Source organism: Euleptes europaea, chromosome 7, assembly GCF_029931775.1.
Source record: "Euleptes europaea isolate rEulEur1 chromosome 7, rEulEur1.hap1, whole genome shotgun sequence".
Classification (NCBI taxonomy): Eukaryota; Metazoa; Chordata; class Lepidosauria; order Squamata; family Sphaerodactylidae; genus Euleptes; species Euleptes europaea.
This window is the reverse complement of record NC_079318.1, coordinates 98803043-98825878: the sequence shown is the minus strand read 5'-3', so window position 1 is coordinate 98825878 and position 22836 is coordinate 98803043. Positions and strand designations below refer to the sequence as shown.

Sequence of the window (22836 nt, the reverse complement as noted above, 5' to 3'; positions counted from 1 at the left end):
GGAGGCCCATGTGACTGAGAAATTGAAACTATCCTTTCTGGTAACTGCAGCTGGCACGGAGTTGCCGAGTTCAGTCGATCGCAGGCACACAACAAGACTGGGAGAAATTCCTCGCTATTGGTGCATTCAGAAGAGCTGCCTGGAAGAATCTCCCGCCCTCGTCTTCTGAAAGACTTTCAGGTACGTACAAGCTAATTTTTCACTCTTTTCAGGGCACTGGCAAAGAGGAAGTAACTTATTCTTTGGAAACAGATGTTGGGGGGGGACAATGTTGCTTTTTAAACAGAATATATATTTTTCTTGTGTCATAACTGCACCCTGACCTGGATGGCCCAGGCTAGCCCAATCTCATCAGGTCTTGGAACTAACCAAGGTTAGCCCAGGTTAGTACTTGGATGGGAGACCACCAAGGAAGTCCAGGGTCACTATGCAGAGGCAGGCAATGGCAAACCGCCTCTGAATGTCTCTTGAAAACACTTCGGGAGTCACTGTAAATCGGGTGCAACTTGATCCCACTTTCCACCGCCACCACCAGTAGCACACCCCTCCTTTTTCACAGGTCACGGAACAAGAAACCAGGGTTTGAATCGCCACCAACAGCCCAAATCCTATTTCATTGTTTATTGAATGTCCCGTCCTGTTGATCATATGGACTCTCTTTTTGTAATCCGCCTTGAGTCCCAGTGAGAAAGGCGGACTATAAATAATGTAAATATAATTAAGTAAAATAAATGTAACCTGTCTCAATTCATATCTTTTTAAATTCCTGTTTTTCCATTCATACATTACATTTTTAGGGGCACAATGAAAGAGCTCCTGTTTGCCTTTCGGTCCATCCTAACACACAGCCTTTCTCCTTTCTTTCTAAAAATTATCTGTACATAGAATTATAGAGCTGGAAGAAGCCATACAGGCCATCTAGTCCAACCCCCTGCTCAACGCAGGATCAGCCTGGAGCATCCCTGACAAGAAGAAGAAGAGTTGTTTTTTCTGTGCCAACTTTCTGTACCACTTAAGGAAGAATCAAACGGCTTACAATCTCCTTCCCTTCCTCTCCCCAGAACAGAAACCCTGTGTGGTAGGTGGGGCTGAGAGAGCTCTAAGAGAGCTGTGACTAGCCCAAAGTCACCCAGCTGGTTTCATGTGGAGGAGTGGGGAATCAAATCCAGTTCTCCAGATTAGAGACAAGTCTTCATCCAGCAGCTGCTTGAAGACTGCCTGGGGGAGGGAGCTCACCACCTCCCTAGGAAACTTCTATAAACTCTGTAATATTAATTAGTTGTGTTAGAAACATAATTAAGAAGCTCAGAAGTTATGATCAGCTTATACAAGTTATGATCGGTTCAGTTCCAAAGTTATGATCAGTTTATTCTAAAGTTCAGAAGTCATGATCAGTTTATAAAAGAAACCATTTTTTTCAGGGTGATGGTGATTTTGGGAAATCCATCACGAGACAGAGGAAATCTTGGGTTCCGGGAGACCCAGGTTTGAATCCCCACTCCATCATGCAAGCCCACTACCGCAACATTTTGCAAATGAATAATTGGGGCATGCTTGTGGCCTTGTAATATACACTTTTTCTTATTCTCTCCCAGAATGACACTCTGGTAGAAATTGCTAGGTAGAAAGTGTTCAGCGACCCCCTCCTCTGTCCACCACTGGAGGGAAGGGTTTGGGGAGGGAAGGCTATAATGCCATGCATTCCACCTTCCAAAGCAGCCAGTTTCACAGAATCATAGAGTTGGAAGGGACCACCAGGGTCATGTAGTCCAACCCCCCAGCACAATGTAGGAAATTCACAACTACCTCCCCCACACACTCCCAGTGACCCCCTACTCCATGCCCAGAGGATTGCCAAGATGCCCTCCCTCTCATCATCTGCCTAAAGTCACAGAATCAGCATTGATGACAGGTGGCCATCTAGCCTCTGCTTAAAAACTTCCAGGGAAGGAGAGCTCACCACCACCTGAGGAAGCCTGTTCCACCGAGGAACCGCTCTGTTAGAAAATTCTTCCTAATGTCTAGATGGAAACACTTTTGATTTCATTTCAACCCCTTAGTTCTGGGTTGATTTCATTTCAACCTGTTGGGTTTTTTTTATTTAATTCCAACCCATTGGATCTGGGTTCAGAACCAGTTTTCTCCAGGTGAATTGATCTCTGACGCCTGGAGAGCAGTTGTTATCCCGGGAGATCTCCAGCCACCACCTGGAGGTTGGCAACCCTAAGGAGGTGAGAGCAAGTGAGCGAAGGAAGGACAGCCAGGTGGCAGAGGAGGTGTGTGGGCAGGGGTGGGTGGCAGTGGGTCCTGGCAGGTGCCCCTCTTCAGTATATGCAGATGCCAGCCTTGTATTTATAGGAGGGGAGTTTAAGGGCTCCATGACTAAATTACCCAGGACAAGCCCCCAAGACAGACTGCAATTCTAAGAGCACTTTGCTGTGAGTAAGCCCCAATGAATAAATTTGAGTTGGATTTTGAGTAGACTTGCTTAGCATTGCTCTCAAAGCTGGAAGCTCTGATTGTTTTGATAGCTAACTAGTTTATCATGGCATAAACTTTTATAGACCCTTGTGGCCACCAACTGAACAAAGCTATACTTCTGAACATTTAAAACTCCCTTCTGTCGTGGAAGAAATGTTCCTCCATATATAACTAACCCTTGGTCTTGGAGGAAGTTAGCAAAAGCTACATCCCTGCTTTCTGCACAACCCCTCTCTATAGCTGAGTAAACAATACTGTAAAAGCATTTCCTTATTTCAGAAGAGCTGGATGCTGCAAGGCAGCATGTGGTATAACTCCAGGAAGGCTGCACATAAAATAAAGTTTGGATCTGGGTTCAGATCAGCCATGGACTCTGGTGGTTACCTAGGGAGGTGGTGCGCTCCTCCTCACTGGCAGTCTTTAACCAGAGGCTGGTCAAGAACTTGTCAGGGATGCTCTAGGCTGATCCTGCATTGAGCATGGGGTTGGACTAGATGGCCAGTTTGGCCCCTTCCAACTCTGTGATTCTATGATTCTATTATGGCACATCCCAAGTGTAATATCCTAAAATGCCTGTAAGCCTACTCTCTCTCTCTCTCTCTCTCTCTCTCTCTCTCCCCTCTAAAGGAAGCTTGCCTCTGCAGGATGGAATTGTGGCCCTGGGTCCTCCTGGCATATGCCGCCTTCGTGTCTGCAAGCTGGCAGAAGGACACCATGCTGGACAGCCACTGGGAGCTTTGGAAGAAAAAATACAGCAAGGAATACAGAAGCGAGGTAAGAGCACAGGCCATCGCCCTCGAGCTTCCGGATGCAGGAATTCCAATGACAGGCCTTTGGGTGGGAGTGAGAAGCATTTCTTTTTGGGGGAAAGAAAGAATGCCTTCAGGTCTAAGCCTCAAGACGGAATTGTGCCCTTGAGGTCCTTTTCACTTCTGTGTGTTCTAGAAGCAAGCAATCAGCATGGCTCTAGACAGGGGTCCCCAAACTTTTTGAGCTGCCAGGCACCTTTGGAATTGGGGCACAGGGTGCAGACGCTCTTGAAATGAACATATTCTTTAAAAAATAATTCTCTTGCATTCATACAGCTTACTTTCAGTCCTTGTGCTGTGATGGCAGCTGCTGCAGAAGTCTTTTTGTGCAGCCAATCAGATCTGAAGTGGCCAATCAGAAGCCTTGCTGGGAAAAAGTCCCACCTGGCTCCTCTAACTTTCTAAAAACACTTGGCGGGCACCAGGAAAGGCGCCACAAGGCTCCACATTGGGGACCCCTGCTCTAGATAAATCAGTGTGGTGTAGTGGTTGAGTGTGGCAGACTCTAATCTGGAGAAGCGGGTTGGATTCCCCACTCCTCCACATGGGTGGCAGACTCTAATCTGGTGAACCGGGTGGGTTTCCCCACTCCTCCACGAGCGGTGGACTCTAATCTGGAGAACTGAGTCCGGTTCCCCACTCCTCCACATGAGCAGCAGACTCTAATCTGGAGAACCAGGTTTGATTCTCCACTCCTCAACATGAAGCCTGCCAGGTGACCTTGGGCTAGGCACAGCTCTCTCCGAACTCTCTCAGCGCCACCTACCTCACAAACTGTCTGTTGTGGGGAGGGGAAAGGAAGGAGATTGTAAACCGGTTTGATTCTCCTTAAAAGGTAGAGAAAATCGGCATATGAAAACCAACTCTTCTTATTCTAGGTGTTTGGGGTATCAAAGGTCAATTTAGGAGTGTCACCCTCTTCAGGACTAAGAGTCGGAATGACGCTTGACCAAACTCAGTCCATTTCAAATTAGGCTCTGTGGGACTAAACACTGCGAGGAGGCACAAAGAATTCTAGAAGTACCAGGCAAGGTTTTTCAACAAGGCTAGGGTTGCCAGCTCTGGGTTGGGAAATACCTGGGGATTTTGTGGGCGGAGCCTGGGGAAGGTGGGGTTTGGGAGGGGAGGGACTTCAATGCCACAGAGTCCAAATGCCAAAGAAGCCATTTTCTCCAGGGGAAGTGATTTCTGTTGCCTGGAGGTCAATTGTAATAACGGGAGATCGCCAGCTAGTACCTGGAGGTTGGCAATCCTAAACGAGGCCCAGTAGCAGCAGGTTGCGGAGGAAATGGCCTGACAATAAAGACAGGAACAGGTCCCGAGTTATTTGGGAAACTGGAAAACTGGACAAAAGGACAACCAGAGCTTGAAAAACTACACACACCATGCACATCAAGCATGACCGTCTCATCCATTTGGCTGTGAAGAAGGATGAAAATGGAAACATCACTGGTTCCCTTAATAAATATTTTCTTCGGATTTGTAGAATTGGGTCCAGCAGACCCAACTGCATTGGTGCTTTAGCAACCAACTATGGAATTAGGCCCATTTGTCTTTGTATAAAATCCATGGTTTCTGGAGGATTAAACTGTCCTTAACATTTTCTTCTAGTTTGTATGATAATGCTTCTGCTTTGATTTCTAGAAAGAGGAAGAGAACCGTCGTATGACTTGGGAAAAGAACGTGAAATTAATCACATTGCATAATCTGGAGCATTCTCTGGGGCTTCACTCCTATGAGCTTGGCATGAATCATCTTGGTGATATGGTTAGTAAAAATGTATCTTACAGAGGGGACCCAAAAGTACTCTTCTGCATGCAGAAAACGTCTTCCGCATGTGGTAAAGCCCGTTTTGCATTCTGAGCTAGAGACTTGCACGAGAAAAGTGAATCTCAACACAAAGATGTTCTCCCATTCAATAGGAGTTTGCACAAGTTCTTGCTTGAAACCAGGTTGCTATCAACAGGAGCTACTTTTTAGAAACATTAGTGTTTCTAAAACGTTTAGAATTTCTTCATTAATTGGCTTGTTGTTACTTTATTGCACATTTAACTTTGGCACGTGAGAGAGAAGATAGAACCCCCAGCCTCTCTCATCATCCATTCTGTATAACAACGTGAACTGCTTAACTGTGCAACACAGAGAACCACACCTTGTTTATAGGGTTGCCAACTCAGGGTTGGGAAATACTTGGAGATTTTCAGGACGGAGCCTGAAGAGGGAGGGGTTTGGGGAGGGGAGGGACTTCAATTGGGTATAATGCCATAAAATAAGGGTTGCCAGGTTGCTTGGATCGGCGGACAATTGCCCACCAATCCATCGTCTGGTTCAGGAGCGGGGATTGTGCATGCGGTGGTAAAGCAGCCCATCGCAATACCCGCCCCCGCTCCATCCCAAAAACCGCCTGCCAGAAGAGAGGGGGGACTTGGCAACCCTAGATAGAGTCCACCTTCCAAAGCAGCCATTTTCTCCTGGTGAACTGATCTCTATTGTCTGGAGATTAGCTGTAATCCCAGGAGATCTCCAGCTAGTACTTGGAGGTTGGCAACCCTACCCGTTTATGATCCCAGGCCTCTCTTTGGTCAGCTCCCTTCTCTAATTTTCTGCAGAAAAAACAGGGAAATTATTTTCTTCCTTTCATTTCATTTGAGGAAGTGACCTCTGACTCACGAATATTCATGCTTGAATAAATGCTATTAGACTTTCAAGGTGCCACTGGACATCCGTTTTGTTCTGCTATAATTCTGGACCATTCTCTGCAGCTAGGGTTGCCAATTCTGGGTTGGGATATTCCTGGAGATTTTGGAGGTAGAACCTGGGGTGGGCAGGGTTTTGGGAGAGGGGACCTCAGCGGGGTCCAAAGCAGCCATTTTCTCCAGGGGAACTGGTCTATGCAGCCTGGAGATCAATTGTACTCCTAGGAGATTGCTAGGTGCCAACTGCAAGTTAGCAAGCATATCTGCAGCATAAAATTCCCACCCAGCTGCAAAGTTGATAGGTGATTGTGGGCAAACCTTTGTCTTTCAGCCTAATTTACCTCACAGGGTTGCTGTAGAGGTAAAAAGAAGGGGAACCATGAGCTTCTTGGGTGAAAACTGGGGTTGCCAAGTCCCCTGGCCACCAACAAGGGATGGGGGGTAGGGTTGCCAGATCCAGGTTGGGAAACTCCTGGATATTTGGGGGTGGAGTTGGGGAGGAAAGGGAACTCAGTGGGGTACAATGTCAGAATGTCCACCCTCCAAAGCATCCATTTTCTCCATGGGAACTGATCTCTGTAGTCTGGAGATGAGCTGTAATTCCGAAGGATGGCCAGGGCCCACCTGGAGGCTGGCATCCCTAAAATTAACAATAATTTTTATGATCTATGCTCCTTTATGTAGACTAGTGAGGAAGTAACTGCTCTGCTGACGGGACTGACACTTCCTCGCTCATGGAACCAGAACTCTACATATTTCAAGTCAAAGCCAGAGGTCATAATCCCCGATTCCATAGACTGGAGGGATAAAGGATGCGTCACAGAGGTGAAGAGCCAGGTGAGGGAGTCTTTTTGGCTGTGTTTGATCCCAAAGATATCCTTTTCCAGCTCTCTGTATCTGATATCCTCTCTGAGAGCCAGAGTGGTATAGTGGTTAGGAGTGGTGGTTTGGTGGTGGTCTCTAATCTGGAGAACCGGGTTTGATTCTCCACTCCTTCCACGTGAGCGGCGGAGGTTAATCTGGTGAACTGGATTTGTTTCCCCACTCCTACACATGAAGCCAGCTGGGTGACCTTGGTCTAGTCATACTCTCTCAGCCCCACCTACCTCACAGGGTAGCTGTTGTGGGGAGGGGAAAGGGAAGGCGATTGTAAGCCGGTTTGATTCTCCTTTAAGTGGTAGAAAAAGTTGACATATAAAAACTAACTCTTCTTCTCCTTCTTTCTTTTAGGGTGCTTGCGGTTCCTGTTGGGCTTTTAGTTCTGTCGGGGCTCTGGAAGGCCAGTTAAAACTCAAAACCGGAAAACTGATCTCTCTCAGTCCACAGAACCTTGTGGATTGCTCCAGTATGTATGGAAACCATGGATGTAACGGAGGCTTCATGACCAAAGCTTTCCAATATATCATTGATAATAAAGGTATTGACTCCGAAGCATCCTACCCGTACACAGGCCAGGTTTGTATCATTTAATATGTCTTGATCAGTTAAAGGCATTTTGATCGACCCCAAATGGTCCCCTGGCTGTGTATGTTTTTTTTAAAAAATAAAGTATGTAATTTTAATGCATGAATTTGTAAAAACTGTGAACAGCAGGGGCCATGAACTGGCGTTTCAACAAGGTGGAACGCCCCATTGTGTTTAGTTCTGTGACCCTTGTTCTCCAAGGTATTTTTCTTTCATAGACGGTAGTTGCAGGGCAGGGATAACATTTAAAGGTGGAATCTAATTCTGTGTATTTAACTATTTTGATTTCCCCATTTTGTTGCTACAAATTCTCAACCCCTTCCTGTTTTGATCCTTACTAGAGAAAATCTGACAGTTTTCTGAGTGAGGTTTGTCCCATTAAACACCAGACCTGTGACTGCACTTTATGAAAGAAAAAATCTCAGCAGGAAAATAAATTACATAAGTACATGTAAGATATAGTTCTTTCTAAAGATGGTGTCTACAGTGGTGCATGTCTGCTTAATCTGAAAATTTAGTTTTCTAAAAGAAAAAAGGTTTTATTAATATGCATATTAATGCAGATTTAATGCAGATACATCATATGGTTATCTGGCTGACAATGCAATCCTGTGTTTAAAGGTTTTTTTAACTTTTAAAGTTAATTGCAGTTTAACACACTTTCATCATTTGATCACAAAACCAAGGCCGTGAAAGAGGAATTTGCCTCAAGCTTATTGCATGGGAAAGAGTAAGGCCTTTTATGCAGGGATGTTTCCCTGGGGTCACCCCCGGTGACTGCTTTGGGGCTTCTTTTTGATTACGTGTGTCTTCTCCACCCGTCAGCAGTTGCCTTACTCTCCCCACGCATTTTGCCTGTGTTTTCTAGATTCTGGCTACAGCATGGGGATAGGGTTGCCAACCTCCAGGTAATAGCTGGAGATCTCCTGCTATTACAACTGATCTCCAGCCGATAGAGATCAGTTCACCTGGACAAAATGGCCGCTTTGGCAATTGGACCTTATGGCATTGAAGTCCCTCCCCTCCCCAAACCCCACCCTCCTCAGGCTCCGCCCCAAAAACCTCCCACCGATGGCAAAGAGGGACCTGGCAACCCTAATGGGGGACCTGGGACCGTAAATTTTTAACGATATGCTAAATCCATGGGGGGCTATGTTAAAAAACAACAAGATTCCAAGGCTAAAGTGAGTGGGGTAGTTGTCTTCTGGTTCAGACAAAACAGTCCAGGTGTCAGACCTCAGCAACACGTTGCGTTTCTTGTAAAGGAACTTTACTCCAGACGTTGCAGTGAGTTAAAAGTTTTATTCAGAAAGTCAGTGAGTTCAGCAAGTCATAGAAACTTAAGGCTAGAATACAGGCATGGGGAAAACTTGGTACATATATAGGGTAAATACAATGGGGTTGATTAGGTTTTAGATACAAAGAAACAATATAGAAGTTGGTTCTTGTAGGTTATCCGGGCTGTGTAACCGTGATCTTGGAATTTTCTTTCCTGACGTTTCGCCAGCAACTGTGGCAGGCATCTTCAGAGTAGTAACACTGAAGGACAGTGTCTCTCCTTCAGTGTTACTACTCTGAAGATGCCTGCCACAGTTGCTGGCGAAACGTCAGGAAAGAAAATTCCAAGACCACGGTTACACAGCCCGGATAACCTACAAGAACCAATGAACTCTGACCGTGAAAGCCTTCGACAATATTTTAATATAGAAGTTAACTGCCGGTAACGACTTAAGACAACCATACAGGAAATTAACGTGTGCAATAACTGGCTGATCTTCCCGAGCTCCCGGCATTGTTCCGCAGGACTTGGTATCAGATCAGTGATTACTCAGGCGGGTCTCCATTGAGGTGCAGATGTCGGGCGGGAGACCAACTGCAAAACGGGGGGGACGGAGTGTACAAAAACTCCATCTTGTCTGTGCGGGGAACCATCTTGTTTTTACCCGGAGCCAACATAGAGCCTAGCTGACACCAGGACAGGGAAACCTCCTGGGTTAGGTCAGTGTTCATCCTGGTATTATAATGGCATGCTTGCCGGGTTTCCCCTCTTCTCACCAGTTAGCTCTCCAGTTTTGGGTTTGCAGGAGGTAGGAGAGAAGAGAAGAGAGAAGACACATTTAGGGGAAGGCCTTGGCCTCTGTGCCCCGTGGATGGCTCTCCATAGTAACTGTTTGGTTTATATGTAATATATTGCACTTATCAGTTGTGCTTTTAATAGTTTTTATTGTTGTTATCATTAGAGTTGCCAGCCTCCAGATACTAGCTGGAGATCTCCTGCTATTACAACTGATCTCCAGCCAACAGAGATCAGTTCCCCTGGAGAAAATGCCACTTTGGCCATTGGATTCTATGACATTGAAGTCCCTCCCCTCCCCAAACCCCACTCTCCTCAGGCTCTGCCCCAAAAACCTCCTGCCAGTGGTGAAGAGGGACCTGGCAAGCCTAGTTATCATATGTTGTTGTGAGCCGCTCTGAGCTCTGCTAGACAAGGGGAGGGCGGCATATAAATTTAAACAATAAATAAACAAACCTTTAAATCTGATAATGCAAATAAGTAAGAGGTGAGTTCAGTTCTTTGAACTATAACCAGCAAACCAGACCAAAAACCTGTAGAGACATTGACCTTTTATTGAGAGAAAAAATCGCTTTCTTCTTTATTCAAGACAGTATGAAATACAGGCAAGTAAATATTAGCCCCACAATTACTGTAAAAATAAGTGCTAAAATTATCAAAGTTCCTAGCATTGTTTAGTCATATTATATTGAGTAATAGTTTAAAAAGCAAACCAGTTTTCAGGTTTTTATGTCACTGTTTTAGGAAAAGCCCGTCACACAGCATCACTCCCTATGGGGATTTAGTTGGTGCCTTTGATTTATTAAGTTCAGCGTGCTAAAAATGTTTTAAATGTGAATTGTATGTTTTTAATGTATGAAATGTGTATATTTTGCTGTTAGTCGCCCTGATCCCGGCATTGCCGGGGTGGGGGAATAATAAATAAAAGTTTATTGTGATGATGATGATGATTAAATTTCACCTAATCTTATTCTGACACTTCCATCCAGAAAACTGATTTGTTTATCATGGTTGTGCAGATTTATAGAAAAATATAAATCTTATCTTTTTCTAAATCTGTTCTATCATAATCATATGGTTATTATATATATATATATATATATATATATATATATATATATATATATATATATATATATATATATATATAATTATATAATTATATATATAATTATATATATAATATATTATATTATATATTATATATTATTATTATATAATGTTGATTATATGAGATAATCAACATATGTGCAAATGAGCCAATCATCAAGTGCACATGAGTTACATCTGATATAGCAAGATAAGGCCAATCTCAACTCTTAACCTCTATTAGAAAAGCAATTCTATCTTTTCTGTAAGGTTTCAATTAACTGTCAAAGATTTAAATTACTTTAAGCAAACAGAGTGCACTGACAGCTGAAGAGTGCGGAAAAAAATTGGTGAAGCAATAGCTATCGCTACAGGGTGAGGCAGGAAACGAGCCTCAATGGCAGATTTGCATATGCCTCTGCAAAACAGGAAAAATGTCCATAAGAAGAAGAGTTGGTTTTTATATGCCTATTTTCTGTACCTTTTAAGGAGAATCAAACTGGCTTACAATCACCTTCCCTTCCCCTCCCCACAACAGACACCCTGTGAGGTAGGTGGGGCTGAGGTCATTTATGCACGGTCAGTTTTGATGCTCTCTCAAAGCTCTTTTTAAATGCGACCTTTAAAATGCCTTGGTTCTTGTAGGTTATCCGGGCTGTGTAACCGTGGTCTTGGAATTTTCTTTCCTGACGTTTCGCCAGCAACTGTGGCAGGCATCTTCAGAGTAGTAACACTGAAGGACAGTGTCTCTCAGTGTCAAGGGTGTAGGAAGAGTAATATATAGTCAGAAAGGGGTTGGGTTTGAGCTGAGTATTGTCCTGCAAAAGTAATGTGCTAATCATTGTCCTGTAAGTATCAAATATTTGATACTTACAATATTTGATACTTACAGGACAATGATTAGCACATTACTTTTGCAGGACAATACTCAGCTCAAACCCAACCCCTTTCTGACTATATATTACTCTTCCTACACCCTTGACACTGAGAGACACTGTCCTTCAGTGTTACTACTCTGAAGATGCCTGCCACAGTTGCTGGCGAAACGTCAGGAAAGAAAATTCCAAGACCACGGTTACACAGCCCAGATAACCTACAAGAACCAATGAACTCTGACCGTGAAAGCCTTCGACAATATTTTAAAATGCCTATTCATGGTCCCGACGCAAAAGGAGAAATTCCACCCCCCCATACTCACCTGCTCCTTCGTTCCTTTGTTTGCATAGCCATTAGCAACCGCAGTGTGCATAGATAACACACAGCTGTGATTTTGCATGGTTCCTTGAGGGGATTCTTCACAAAAGGTTGCGTTAAAGGAGCTCTTAAGATATGCGATGCAGGTATGCACCGGCTTCGCAGTCACTTCCTGAATGATGGTTCAGCCTGAAAAACTCAAAAAAATATGTGGGGCACTTCAGCCTGGAACGTGCTGCTAATTACCAAGCATAAATGGCCTGAGAGAGTTTGGAGAGAACAGTGACTAGCCCAAGGTAACCTGGCAGGCTTCATGTGGAAGAGTGGGGAATTGAACCTGGCTCACCAGATAAGAGTCCACCGCTCTTAACCACTGCTCTTAACCACTACATCACACTGTTGCTCATTAATGCTACATATTTGTACATATTGAAAATGCAAAATAAAAAGGAACTTTAAAATGTATGGCATTACTCTGTCAGTAAAACGCCAGGGATAAAAATAGGGTTGCCAACCTCCAGGTGGTGGCTGGAGATCCCCTTCTATTAAAGCTGATCTCCAGGCAACAGAGATCAGTTCACCTGGAGAAAATGGCCACTTTGGAAGGTGGAGTGTATGGCATTATACCACACTGAAGTCCCTCCCATCCCCCAAACCCGCCCTCCTCAGGCTTCACCCCCAAAATCTCCAGGTATTTCCCAACCCAGATCTGGTAACCCTAGATAAAACCCCTGAGCCACAACCTCTCCATTCAGTTTTTAGTTTATAGAATCATAGAGTTGGAAGGGACCACCAGGGTCATCTAGTTCAACCCCTTGCACAATGCAGGAATTTCACAACTACCTTCCCCGCACCCCCTACTCCGTGCCCAGAAGATGGCCAAGATGCCCTCCCTCTCATGATCTGCCTGAGGTCACAGAATCAGCATTGCTGACAGATGGCCATCTAACCTCTGCTTAAAAACCTCCAGGGAAGGAGCACTTACCACCTCCTGAGGAAGCCTGTTCCACTGAGGAACCGCTCTAATGCTTAGACGGAAACTCTTTTGATTTAATTTCATCCCGTTGGTTCTGGTCCGACCTTCTGGGGCAACAGAAAACAACTTGGTACCATCCTCTATAATGACAGCCCTTCAAGTACTTGAAGATGGTTATAATAGTTTGTTTCAATTCCTAAGATTTCAGTATCTAAAAAAAAAGTTTAGCTCAAGCAATGGCCTCAAAAACAATTAAAATCTGTAACTAAAAAATTAAGTAGGAGCAAGTTCGAAAGTGTGGTTGTATGATAAAAGTTCTAACATTCTCGAGATCTCTGAGATGTCCCTACTTTGTCTGATTTCTGCTTCTTCCAGGCAGGACCGTGCCGTTATAACCCAGCTGCTCGAGCGGCCACCTGTTCTAGATACGTTGAACTCCCAAATTCTGATGAAGCAGCCTTGAAGGTTGCTGTTGCAACTGTCGGTCCTATATCTGTCGCTATAGATGCAACTCATGAAACGTTCTTTCTGTATAAGTCAGGTGAGTTCTAATGGGCTTTACAACATAATGTTTTACATTAAGAAAAGAGCAAAAAGTGCTCCTACATCCCAGTTAGGTCACCCATTTCTACAGAATAAAGTGTTTAGAAATGCAGTTATCCTATTTTTTTAAAAAATTATTTATTCACTCCATTTATACCCCGCCTTTCTCCCCATTGTGGACTAGGGGTTGCCAACCTCCAGGTTGTGGCTGGAGATCTCCTGCTATTACAACTGATCTCCAGGTGACAGAGATGAGTTCCCCTGGAGAAAATGGCCGCTTTGGCAATTGGACTGTGTGACATTGAAGTCCCTCCCCTCCCCACACCCCGCCCTCCTCAGGCTCTGCCCCCAAAATCTCCAGTTATTTCCCACCCTGGAGCTGGCAATCCTAGTGGGGACCCAAACTGGTTTACATAATTCTCCTCTCTTGCATTTTATCCTCACAACAACCCTATGAGGTAGGTTAGGCTGCGAGAGTGTGACTGGACCAAGTCACCCGGTTGACCCTGCTTAGCTTCCAAGATATCAGACTGGGCTAGCCATGAATAGCCCTCTCTTCCATGAAGATGTCCACTCCTCTCTTCAAGCCTTCCAAGTTGGCAGCCATCACCACATCCTGGGGCAGGGAGTTCCACCATTTAACTATGTGTCGTCTGAAAGAATACTTCCTTTTATCAGTTTTGAATCTCTCACCCTCCAGCTTCAGCAAATGACCCTGCTTTCTAGTATTATGAGAGAGGGAGAAAAGCTTCTCCCTGTCCACTCTGTCCATACCATTCATAACTTTATAGACCACTATCAACCCTAACCTGGCGACCCACCTTCCAACTTGGCAACCTGGTTAACCTGGCAACCCTAGCGCATCCACAAAATAGTTGTGACAAAATAGCTGCTACAGGAGGCAGATCTGGATACAAAATGGCTGCTGCCGCTTGCCTTCAGTCATACCATGAAGATCCTTGTGTTCTGCTGGCAGCTGCTGCCAAAGCAAAGTTTTTAAATATCTGCATAGCCAACAGGCAATAGCTACATCTTGCCCTGCCTACTTTCTAAAAACATTTGGCAGGCACCAGGAAAGGTGTTGGTGGGTGCCATGGTGCCTACGGGGACCACATTGGGGAATCTTGACCTAAAGCAAGAAAACTATCTAAAGGTTAACATACCATACTGATCTCCCCAGTCAAAGCCCAATATCACACTGGCTCCAACGCGCACCATGCACTTTTGAAAGTGATTGTGCATCTTTTTAAATTTAGGAGTATATGATGATCCACATTGCTCTCAGGAAGTGAATCATGCAGTTCTTGTAATAGGATATGGAACGCTGGATGGCAAAGACTATTGGCTTGTGAAGAACAGGTAAGAATGTCCTTACAGGAAATCAACTGCAGTCCAGTCAACACATGAAGCTGCCTTATTCTGAATCAGACCCTCGGTCCATCAAAGTCAGCATTGTCTGCTCAGACCGGCAGCGGCTCTCCAGGGTCTCAGGCAGAGGAGGTCTTTCCCATCACCTACTTGCCTAGTCCCTTTAACTGGAGATGCTGAGGATTGCACCTGGGACCTTCTGCATGCCAAGCAGATGCTCTACCACTGAGCCACAGACCCGTCCACTTCACATCCAGTCTGAGAAAGTCTGCGTTAACAAAGGTTATTTTGTTCTATAATGAGAGATCATTCAGAGGAGTTAAATCAGGGAAATTGTAAGGAGCTGTTAGTGTCCACTGAGTTGCCATCTTGTCTAACCTGTAGCTCAGGTTGTACAATATTGCTTTACCCAACTTGACAGCAAGAGTATATATTTTAATAGTCATGGCATAACTTCAGCTTGCGCCAGTAGCTAAAGTAGGGGTCCCTACCATTTTTGAGCCTGTGGGCACCTTTGGAATTCTGAAACAGGGTGGGGGGCACAGTCACAAAATGGCCACAGTAGGAGGTGGAGCCCTACACACACACAGAGAGAGAGACAGAAGAAGAAGCCTAAATGCAGGAGACAGGAGTAATTTTTAAAAATACACTGGGAATGAGGACTCAGCAAGAAAATAAAATCAGCACTGTAGTGGCAGCTGCCAGCAAAACAATGTTATTTTATTCTACACAGCTCATCAGAAGCCCTGCTGGGCAGGAGCCCCACCTGGCCCCACCCACTTTCTAAATACACTTGGCAGGCACCAGGAAAGGTGCCAGCGGATGCCATGGTGCCCATGGGCACCACATTATGGTCCTCTGAGATAAAGTGATGGCACTGAATCGTGTCTGTTCTTCATTGGAGAGTCTCTCTGTGGGCTTAAAAATGGCCATCTCTGAATCCAAAGCTAACTTGTTAGAGTCAACATGGACTCTGCTTTGAATTGCATATGAGGTGATGCCAATTGCATTACGTTGCCATCCATTTTAATTCTTGTTGTGTGTTGCGGTCACTATGTACTTGTGAGTTATAAGTGAATTAATGGAGTTTTTTATTGAACATTTAGGCCATTTATGCAGGGTCAGTTTTGATGCTCGCTCAAAGCTCTTTTTTTAAAATTGTGACCTTTGAAATGCCTATTCACTGTCCGACGCAAAAGGAGAAATTCCACCCCCTCCACTCGCCTGCTCCTTCATTCCTTCCATTAGCAACCGCTGTTTGCACAGCTACTGTGTGGCTGTGATTTTGCATGCTTCCTTGAGGGGGTTCTTCGAGGCGGGGTGGAGCAAACATAAAAGGTCGCGTTAAAGGGGCTCTTAAGAAATGTAAAGCAGGCATGTGCTAGCTTTGCAGTCACTTCCTGAATGACGTTTCAGCGTGAAAAACTAAAAAAAATATATGCGGGGCACTTCAGCCTGGAACGCGCTGCTAATTACCAAGAATAAATGGCCTTATAGACAGTGGAAGAAAGAATTATTTGCTGGTAATAAATATGAATTATTCTCCTGACATCACATTCTTTACTCTGTTCCATCAGCTGGGGCCAATATTTTGGTGACAAAGGATACATTCGGATTGCAAGGAATCGTGGGAATCGGTGCGGCATTGCCACATGGGGCTGCTATCCAGTTATTTAGAGAGGCATGTCCACTCTGCAGTTGGTGGCCCCCCCCCCCACAACCCAAGCCTGGAGAAACAGCCTGTTAGGCAACTTAATCTTAGGCTTCTTTTAATCAAACTGCTGTGCTTAAGAAAAGGGATTGGTCTCCAGGGCAAGATCTTCCTGTCAGCTCCACCTGGTAGATCTGAGACCAGCAACCAAAATGATGGTTTATCATGGTTTAGCTCAGTATCTGCTAGCCATCCCGTGGGTGCTGTGAGGGTTGATCAGCTAATAATGTCTGTACTACTGCTCTGAACGAGAGTCCTTTTCTATAATTGCTAAGTATTATCACTGTTTCCACCTCAAAGTATCTCATAATAAAAGCCGTGTCAGGCGGGAACAAAATATTTTGGCCCATTTATATCAAGTAAATGGATCCACACATACAGTCGTGCATGTTGTACTATCAGGCAAAATTCATGAGGAGAAACAGTACCAAAGTGGAATTTCAAAGAATTTGCATGTACTGCTAGGTGTGGAAAGATTTTTTTTAAATATATACCAGTATATATATTCGTGGAGTTTACATTCTTATCCCTGCCTTTAATGCTGAGTTTTACAACCAGGAGTCCATGGAAACCTTTGATTCTGTAAGCGTCTCCCAGAGGTTTCATGACGCTTTACAATCTTTCACCTCAACTTCGGTTTTTCCCTTGTTTTGCCTCTGAATTCTGTAATTGGTAAATAAATTACTTATTACCTGTTTTTACTGGTTTTTATTTTACTTTGGGGGCACAGGGAGGGTTGTTGGGGCTTCTCAGGATGCTACAGTGTGGGGGGTCCTCAATCAAAAAAAGGCTGGTTCTTTTTTGAGCCATATGGTGGATGGTCAAACTGCAGCATTTCCCCTTTCTTCAAATGCATTCTTGATGTTGTTCCACAGTCAAGGCTAACCCAGGCTTATATTTCAGATCCCATTATCCACGGAATCCGTAACCCTCTCCTCCAACACCACATTTCAAAGGAATCTATTTTCTTCCTATCAGCTTTCTTCACTGTCCAGCTTTCACACCCATACATAGTAATAGGGAATACGATGGCATGAATTAATCTAGTCTTGGTGGCTAGTGACACATCCTTACACTTCAAAATATTTTCTAGCTCCTTCATGGCTGCCCTTCCCAGTCTCAATCTCCTTCTGATTTCTTGGCTGCAGTCTCCCTTTTGGTTGATGGTGGAGCCAAGGAATAGAAAGTCTTCAACAATTTCAATTTCCTCATTGTCAACCTTAAAGCTGTGTAATTCTCCTGTAGTCATTACTTTTGTTTTCTTGATGTTCAGCTGTAGTCCTTCTTTGGCACTTTCTCTTTTAATTTTCAGCAGTAGTCGTTTCAAATCTTCACTATTTTCTGCCAATAATGTAATGTCATCAGCATATCTCAAATTATTAATGTTCCTCCCTCCAATTTTCACTCCACCTTCATCTAAATCTAATCCAGCTTTCCTAATTATATGTTCTGCATATAGATTGAAGAGATAGGGAGATAAAATACATCCTTGTCGGACACCTTTGCCAATTGGAAACCATTCCGTTTCTCCATATTCTGTTCTAACTGTGGCCTCTTGTCCAGAGTACAGGTTGCGCATCAAAACGATCAGATGTAGTGGCACACCCATTTGCTTTAAAACTAGCCATTTCAAATCTTCACTATTTTCTGCCAATAATGTAGTGTCATCAGCATATCTCAAATTATTAATGTTCCTCCCTCCAATTTTCAATGTGACACTAGGAGACTAACAAAATTTTACTCGGGACTAGAACCCGCTTCTTCAGGTGCTATGAGTGATCTTCACTACGCTGGCATTTTGTACGGGAAGTACAGAAAAATAACTCTCCTGCATTAAAATGCATTGTGGAGATTCACTTAAGGCATCTTAAGACGTGAATCCATGAAACCTTACACCCGGATAAAATATCGCTAGTCTTCAGGGTGCCACAAAACTCTTTCCACTAGAAAAAAAATCACAAGCAGACACCGCACATCCGGGATTCAGGAAAGGGCATCCATGATTTGTTTTATTATTTACTTCACTGAACCCCCCATCCTTCTCCCCAGTGGGGACCCAAAGCATTTTACATTGTTCTCCTCTTCTCCATTTTATCCTCACAACAACCCTGTGAGGTAGGCTAGGCTGAAAGTATGTGATTGGCCCAAGGTCTCCCAGCAAGTTCCCATGGCTTGAGCATGGATTCAAATCTGGATCTCCCAGATCCTAGTCCAGCACTCTAACCCACTACTCCACATACTGGCTCTGAATTTGGATTCAGCACCTGGCATCTTGTAATTTAGCAATTAAGCACGCCCATTTCCTTCCCTCACTCTTTACCACTAGCTCCTACAAATGGTTATTGTATAAGATCGCTTATAGCTCTCCCCATACCAGGGCACTTTAAATCACTAATTTCAAGATTAATATTCCTCGTCCTTTGACAATGTCCGCGGAGAGACTTTTCTCTTTCCACCCTCCACCCAAGCCAGCCTCTAACAGCCAGATGGAGGAAAGCTGCACATGAGGCAGCGACTGCAATCCTAAAGACAGTTTCCTGGGAGTAATCCCCACTGAATAAAATGGGGTTTACTTCTTTTTAGGATTAATATAAGGGCAGAGTGTTACGGATTCCGTGGACTGCCAAAAAAACAAATCAGTGGGTTCTAGATCAAATCAAGCCTGAAATGACCCTAGAAACTAAAATGACTAAACTGAGGCTATCGTATTTTGGTCACATTATGAGACAAGAGTCACTGGAAAAGACAGTCATGCTAGGAAAAGTTGAGGACAGCAGGAAAAGAGGCAGACCCAACAAGAGATGGATTGACTCAATAAAGGAAGCCACAGCCTTCAGTTTGAAAGATCTGAGCAAGGCTGTCAAAGATAGGACATTTTGGAGGACTTTCATTCATAGGGTCGCCATGAGTCGGAAGCGACTTGACGGCACTTAACACACACACACACACACACACACACACATAAGGGCATAAGAAAGGCCATGCTAGATCAGACCACGGCCCATCAAGTCCTGCGCTCTGTTCACAGTGGCCAACCAGGTGTCTTTCATTGGACTCTATGATTGGGGTCACAATAGTGCCTCCTAGCGTGCTTTGCTTGGCATCAGCGGCCACCCCATTTAGACACTCTCCTGCGCCCAGTACAAATTCTCACAAAAGCATGCAACGCAGCGGGCCAGGATATGCACAAAGCGCCACAGGGAAGTGTGTGCCACATCGTGGCTTTGCACGGGGGGTGGGGGAGCTGAGTTTTGATGAACCCAACGGTGCCGATGCAAAGCCTTATGAGAAATTACTTTGGCTTTCTCCACCGTTCAGCCAGGCCTGAGCTTGGCCCCTTGAAACAGCAGCTGTGAGAAATTAAGAATGATAAGAGTTGGAAGTGATGTGCTCCCCCATTAACGTAGAGTCCAATGGAGCAATGAGGGCAAGGAGGCTGGTGTGAGCTTACGGCTTGCTTTATTGGCCAAGAAGTCATAACCGGGTGAGCCAGGATCCAGACGAACAGCTCTGCAATCCTGTCACACCGAGGGAGGGGCAATGCAAGAGGTTTTATAGACATTTGACATTCCAATCAAGAAAGATACATTTACTTAACATCTGATGTTAGCTTGTCAGTGCAACGTCATAAGTTTCTACAGCGCCTGCGTGAGCAATGCTACATTAATGAATGGCGCTTGTCTCCTTGAGAAAGCTCTCGGTGTACTTTTGCAGAGTACTTGAAGTGTATGCAAGGGAAGGGGCCGCCCACGTGTAGCTTGCTTGCATGTCTGAATGTCATTACTCAGGCTCAACAGAAGGGACCAGCAGGGTCATCTAGTCCAACCCCCTGCACAATGCAAGAAATTCCAAACTCCCTCTCCCCCATCTGCCTGGCAGAAATTCAACAGGGGGAGCTCCCCTCTGCCAAATTCCTTCCTGTCAGGCAACCAGCCTCTAAAGCGGGGTTGGCAGCTCCCTCTTCCCCACTGGCGGGAAGATTTTTGGGGGGGAGCCTGAGGAGGGCTGGGTTTGGGGAGGGACTTCAATGCCATAGAGTCCAATGGCCAAAGCGGCCATTTTCTCCAGGGGAACTGATCTCTGTCGGCTGGAGATCAGTTGTAATAACGGGACATCCGTTGGCAACCCTACTCTAAAGCCAGAAAATAATTTAAAAAAGGAAGAATACTGCTTTCTGGCAACACATTCCCCCCCCCCCACAACGGCGAGTGACGCAAACGCGTGTCTTTTCCCCACACGAAACGTCTGCAAAGGGGGCGGCAGAGAAAAGGCGGGAAAAAGCGCCAAATACGGACGGGTGGGGGAGCGAGTGACCGTTGAGGGGAGAAAAGGCGGGAAAAAGAGCGCCAAACACGGACGGGGGGGAGCGAGTGACCGTTGAGGGGAGAAAAGGCGGGAAAAAGAGCGCCAAATACGGACGGGGGGGGAGCGAGTGACCGTTGAGGGGAGAAAAGGCGGGGAAAAGAACGCCAAATATTCGGGGTGGGGGGAGAGCGAGCGAACGGCCGTTTCGGGGGTGGGGAAGGCGAGGAAAGAAGGAGGCGCGCCGGTGGGGGGGGGGTGTTGGTCCTTCAGGTGCCACAAGGTGGTTTATTTTTCCTCTCCCAAAGTTATCTGACAGGATTGCTCTGAGGATCGCTTCAGGCCTTCCTGTCACAGCAACCACAAATTTCTCTTCAGTTTCCTTCCCTAGGGTGGCCATCTCAGGACTGGGGAATTCCTGGAGATTTGGGGGCAGTGCCCTGGCTGAGGGTCGGCTGGTGGGCTGGGAATGGGGCCAAATGGAGAAACAGTGTGTGTGTGTGTGTGTGTGTGTGATCCTGAGGGAGAAAGGTAAAGATTCTTGTGTTGAAACGACAATAAACTCGGTTTTAACATGGCTAAACGTGTTCTAAATGGCCCCAAAAAATAAAGTGTCCCTGTTGTTGCCCAAATGGTTCTTAGCCTGGTGTGTGATATAACTTCCCATTTATTCACTACACTGTGAGGAGGAAGTTTCTCCATTTGCCCCCCTTTCTTTTTCTGTTCTTCTACAAAAGCCAGAATCAGAAACTGTTAAGTCTTTAAGGGGTTGGTCCTTCAGGTGCCACAAGGTGGTTTATTTTTCCTCTCCCAAAGTTATCTGACGGGATTGCTCTGAGGATCGCTTCAGGCCTTCCTGTCACAGTAACCCCAAAATTTTCTCTTCAGTTTCCTTCCCTATTGTTGCCAACTCAGGACTGGAGAATTCCTGGAGATTTGGGGGCAGTGCATAGGTAGGGACTTTCTCCTAGACTCTAAGGTAGACCACAGAGTCTGACCTCTAGCTGTTTTGTCCAGGGGAGCTGATCTCTATAGCCCGGAGATAAGCTGTAATTCTGGGAGATCTCCAGGCCCCACCTGGAGGTTGGCAACCCTATCTATTAATGAGGTTGCCATCTTTTCCAATGGCCCCGGTGGGTATACTTTTAACTGTACCTTGATGTGCAGAGGGACTCATGAGGCACAAAATAATACTTATCTACATGCATGAAAATCTTCACCCACAGTCTGATTTCTTGTATGTTGAGACACTGTTTTAGGGCACAGGGGTGGCTTCCCAAAAATAGATCAATGCTTGGAATATCACTGTAAAGTAATACATTTTGAGCTTGACTCACAGTAGAAATATAATTCAATAATTAATAAGCAATACTATAATAGTTTACTTAAACTACCTGAGAAACCATCTACATACAGGGACGAATATAAATAGTGTTGTGCAGTGGCGATTTATATAATTTAATTATTTATCTTACCATATATTGCTGAAAGTTAAAAGAGAAAGTGCCAAAGCAGGACTACAGCTGAACATCAAGAAAACAAAAGTAATGACTACAGGAGAATTACACAACTTTAAGGTTGACAATGAGGAAATTGAAATTGTTCAAGACTTTCTATTCCTTGGCTCCACCATCAACCAAAAGGGAGACTGCAGCCAAGAAATTAGAAGGAGATTGAGACTGGGAAGGGCAGCCATGAAGGAGCTAGAAAAGATTTTGAAGTGTAAGGATGTGACTCTGGCCACCAAGACTAGATTAATTCATGCCATCATATTCCCTATTACTATGTATGGGTGTGAAAGCTGGACAGTGAAGAAAGCTGATAGGAAGAAAATAGATTCCTTTGAAATGTGGTGTTGGAGAAGAGTGTTACGGATTCCGTGGACTGCCAAAAAAACAAATCAGTGGGTTATAGATCAAATCAAGCCTGAACTGACCCTAGAAGCTAAAATGACTAAACTGAGGCTGTCGTATTTTGGTCACGTCATGAGACGACAAGAGTCACTGGAAAAGACCGTCATGATAGGAAAAGTTGAGGGCAGCAGGAAAAGAGGAAGACCCAACAAGAGATGGATTGACTCAATAAAGGAAGCCACAGCCTTCAATTTGCAAGATCTGAGCAAGGCTGTC

The 22836-nt window shown here is 44.9% G+C and overlaps 2 protein-coding genes across 2 annotated transcripts in view; both read left to right on the top strand.

Moving 5' to 3' along the window:
- The window catches only part of LOC130480597 (cathepsin K), a 243663-nt gene that overhangs the window by 42155 nt on the left and 178672 nt on the right, over positions 1 to 22836 (top strand). The gene's annotated exons all lie outside the window — the stretch shown is intronic.
- CTSS (cathepsin S) lies at positions 3127 to 16391 on the top strand. Its single transcript, XM_056853201.1, has 7 exons — positions 3127 to 3255; positions 4935 to 5057; positions 6671 to 6823; positions 7217 to 7441; positions 13159 to 13324; positions 14583 to 14685; positions 16272 to 16391. Exons 1-7 carry the CDS (start codon positions 3127 to 3129, stop codon positions 16369 to 16371), a joined length of 999 nt encoding a protein of 332 aa, XP_056709179.1. The 3' UTR covers positions 16372 to 16391.

Excerpts from the sequence above, each read along its gene's own strand:
- CTSS (XM_056853201.1), top strand. The coding sequence starts at position 3,127 with ATGGAATTGTGGCCCTGGGTCCTCCTGGCATATGCCGCCTTCGTGTCT. Across the intron at positions 3,256-4,934 it reads GCAAGGAATACAGAAGCGAG|AAAGAGGAAGAGAACCGTCG; the intron begins GTAAGAGCACAG and ends TTTGATTTCTAG. Across the intron at positions 13,325-14,582 it reads GTTCTTTCTGTATAAGTCAG|GAGTATATGATGATCCACAT; the intron begins GTGAGTTCTAAT and ends TTTTAAATTTAG.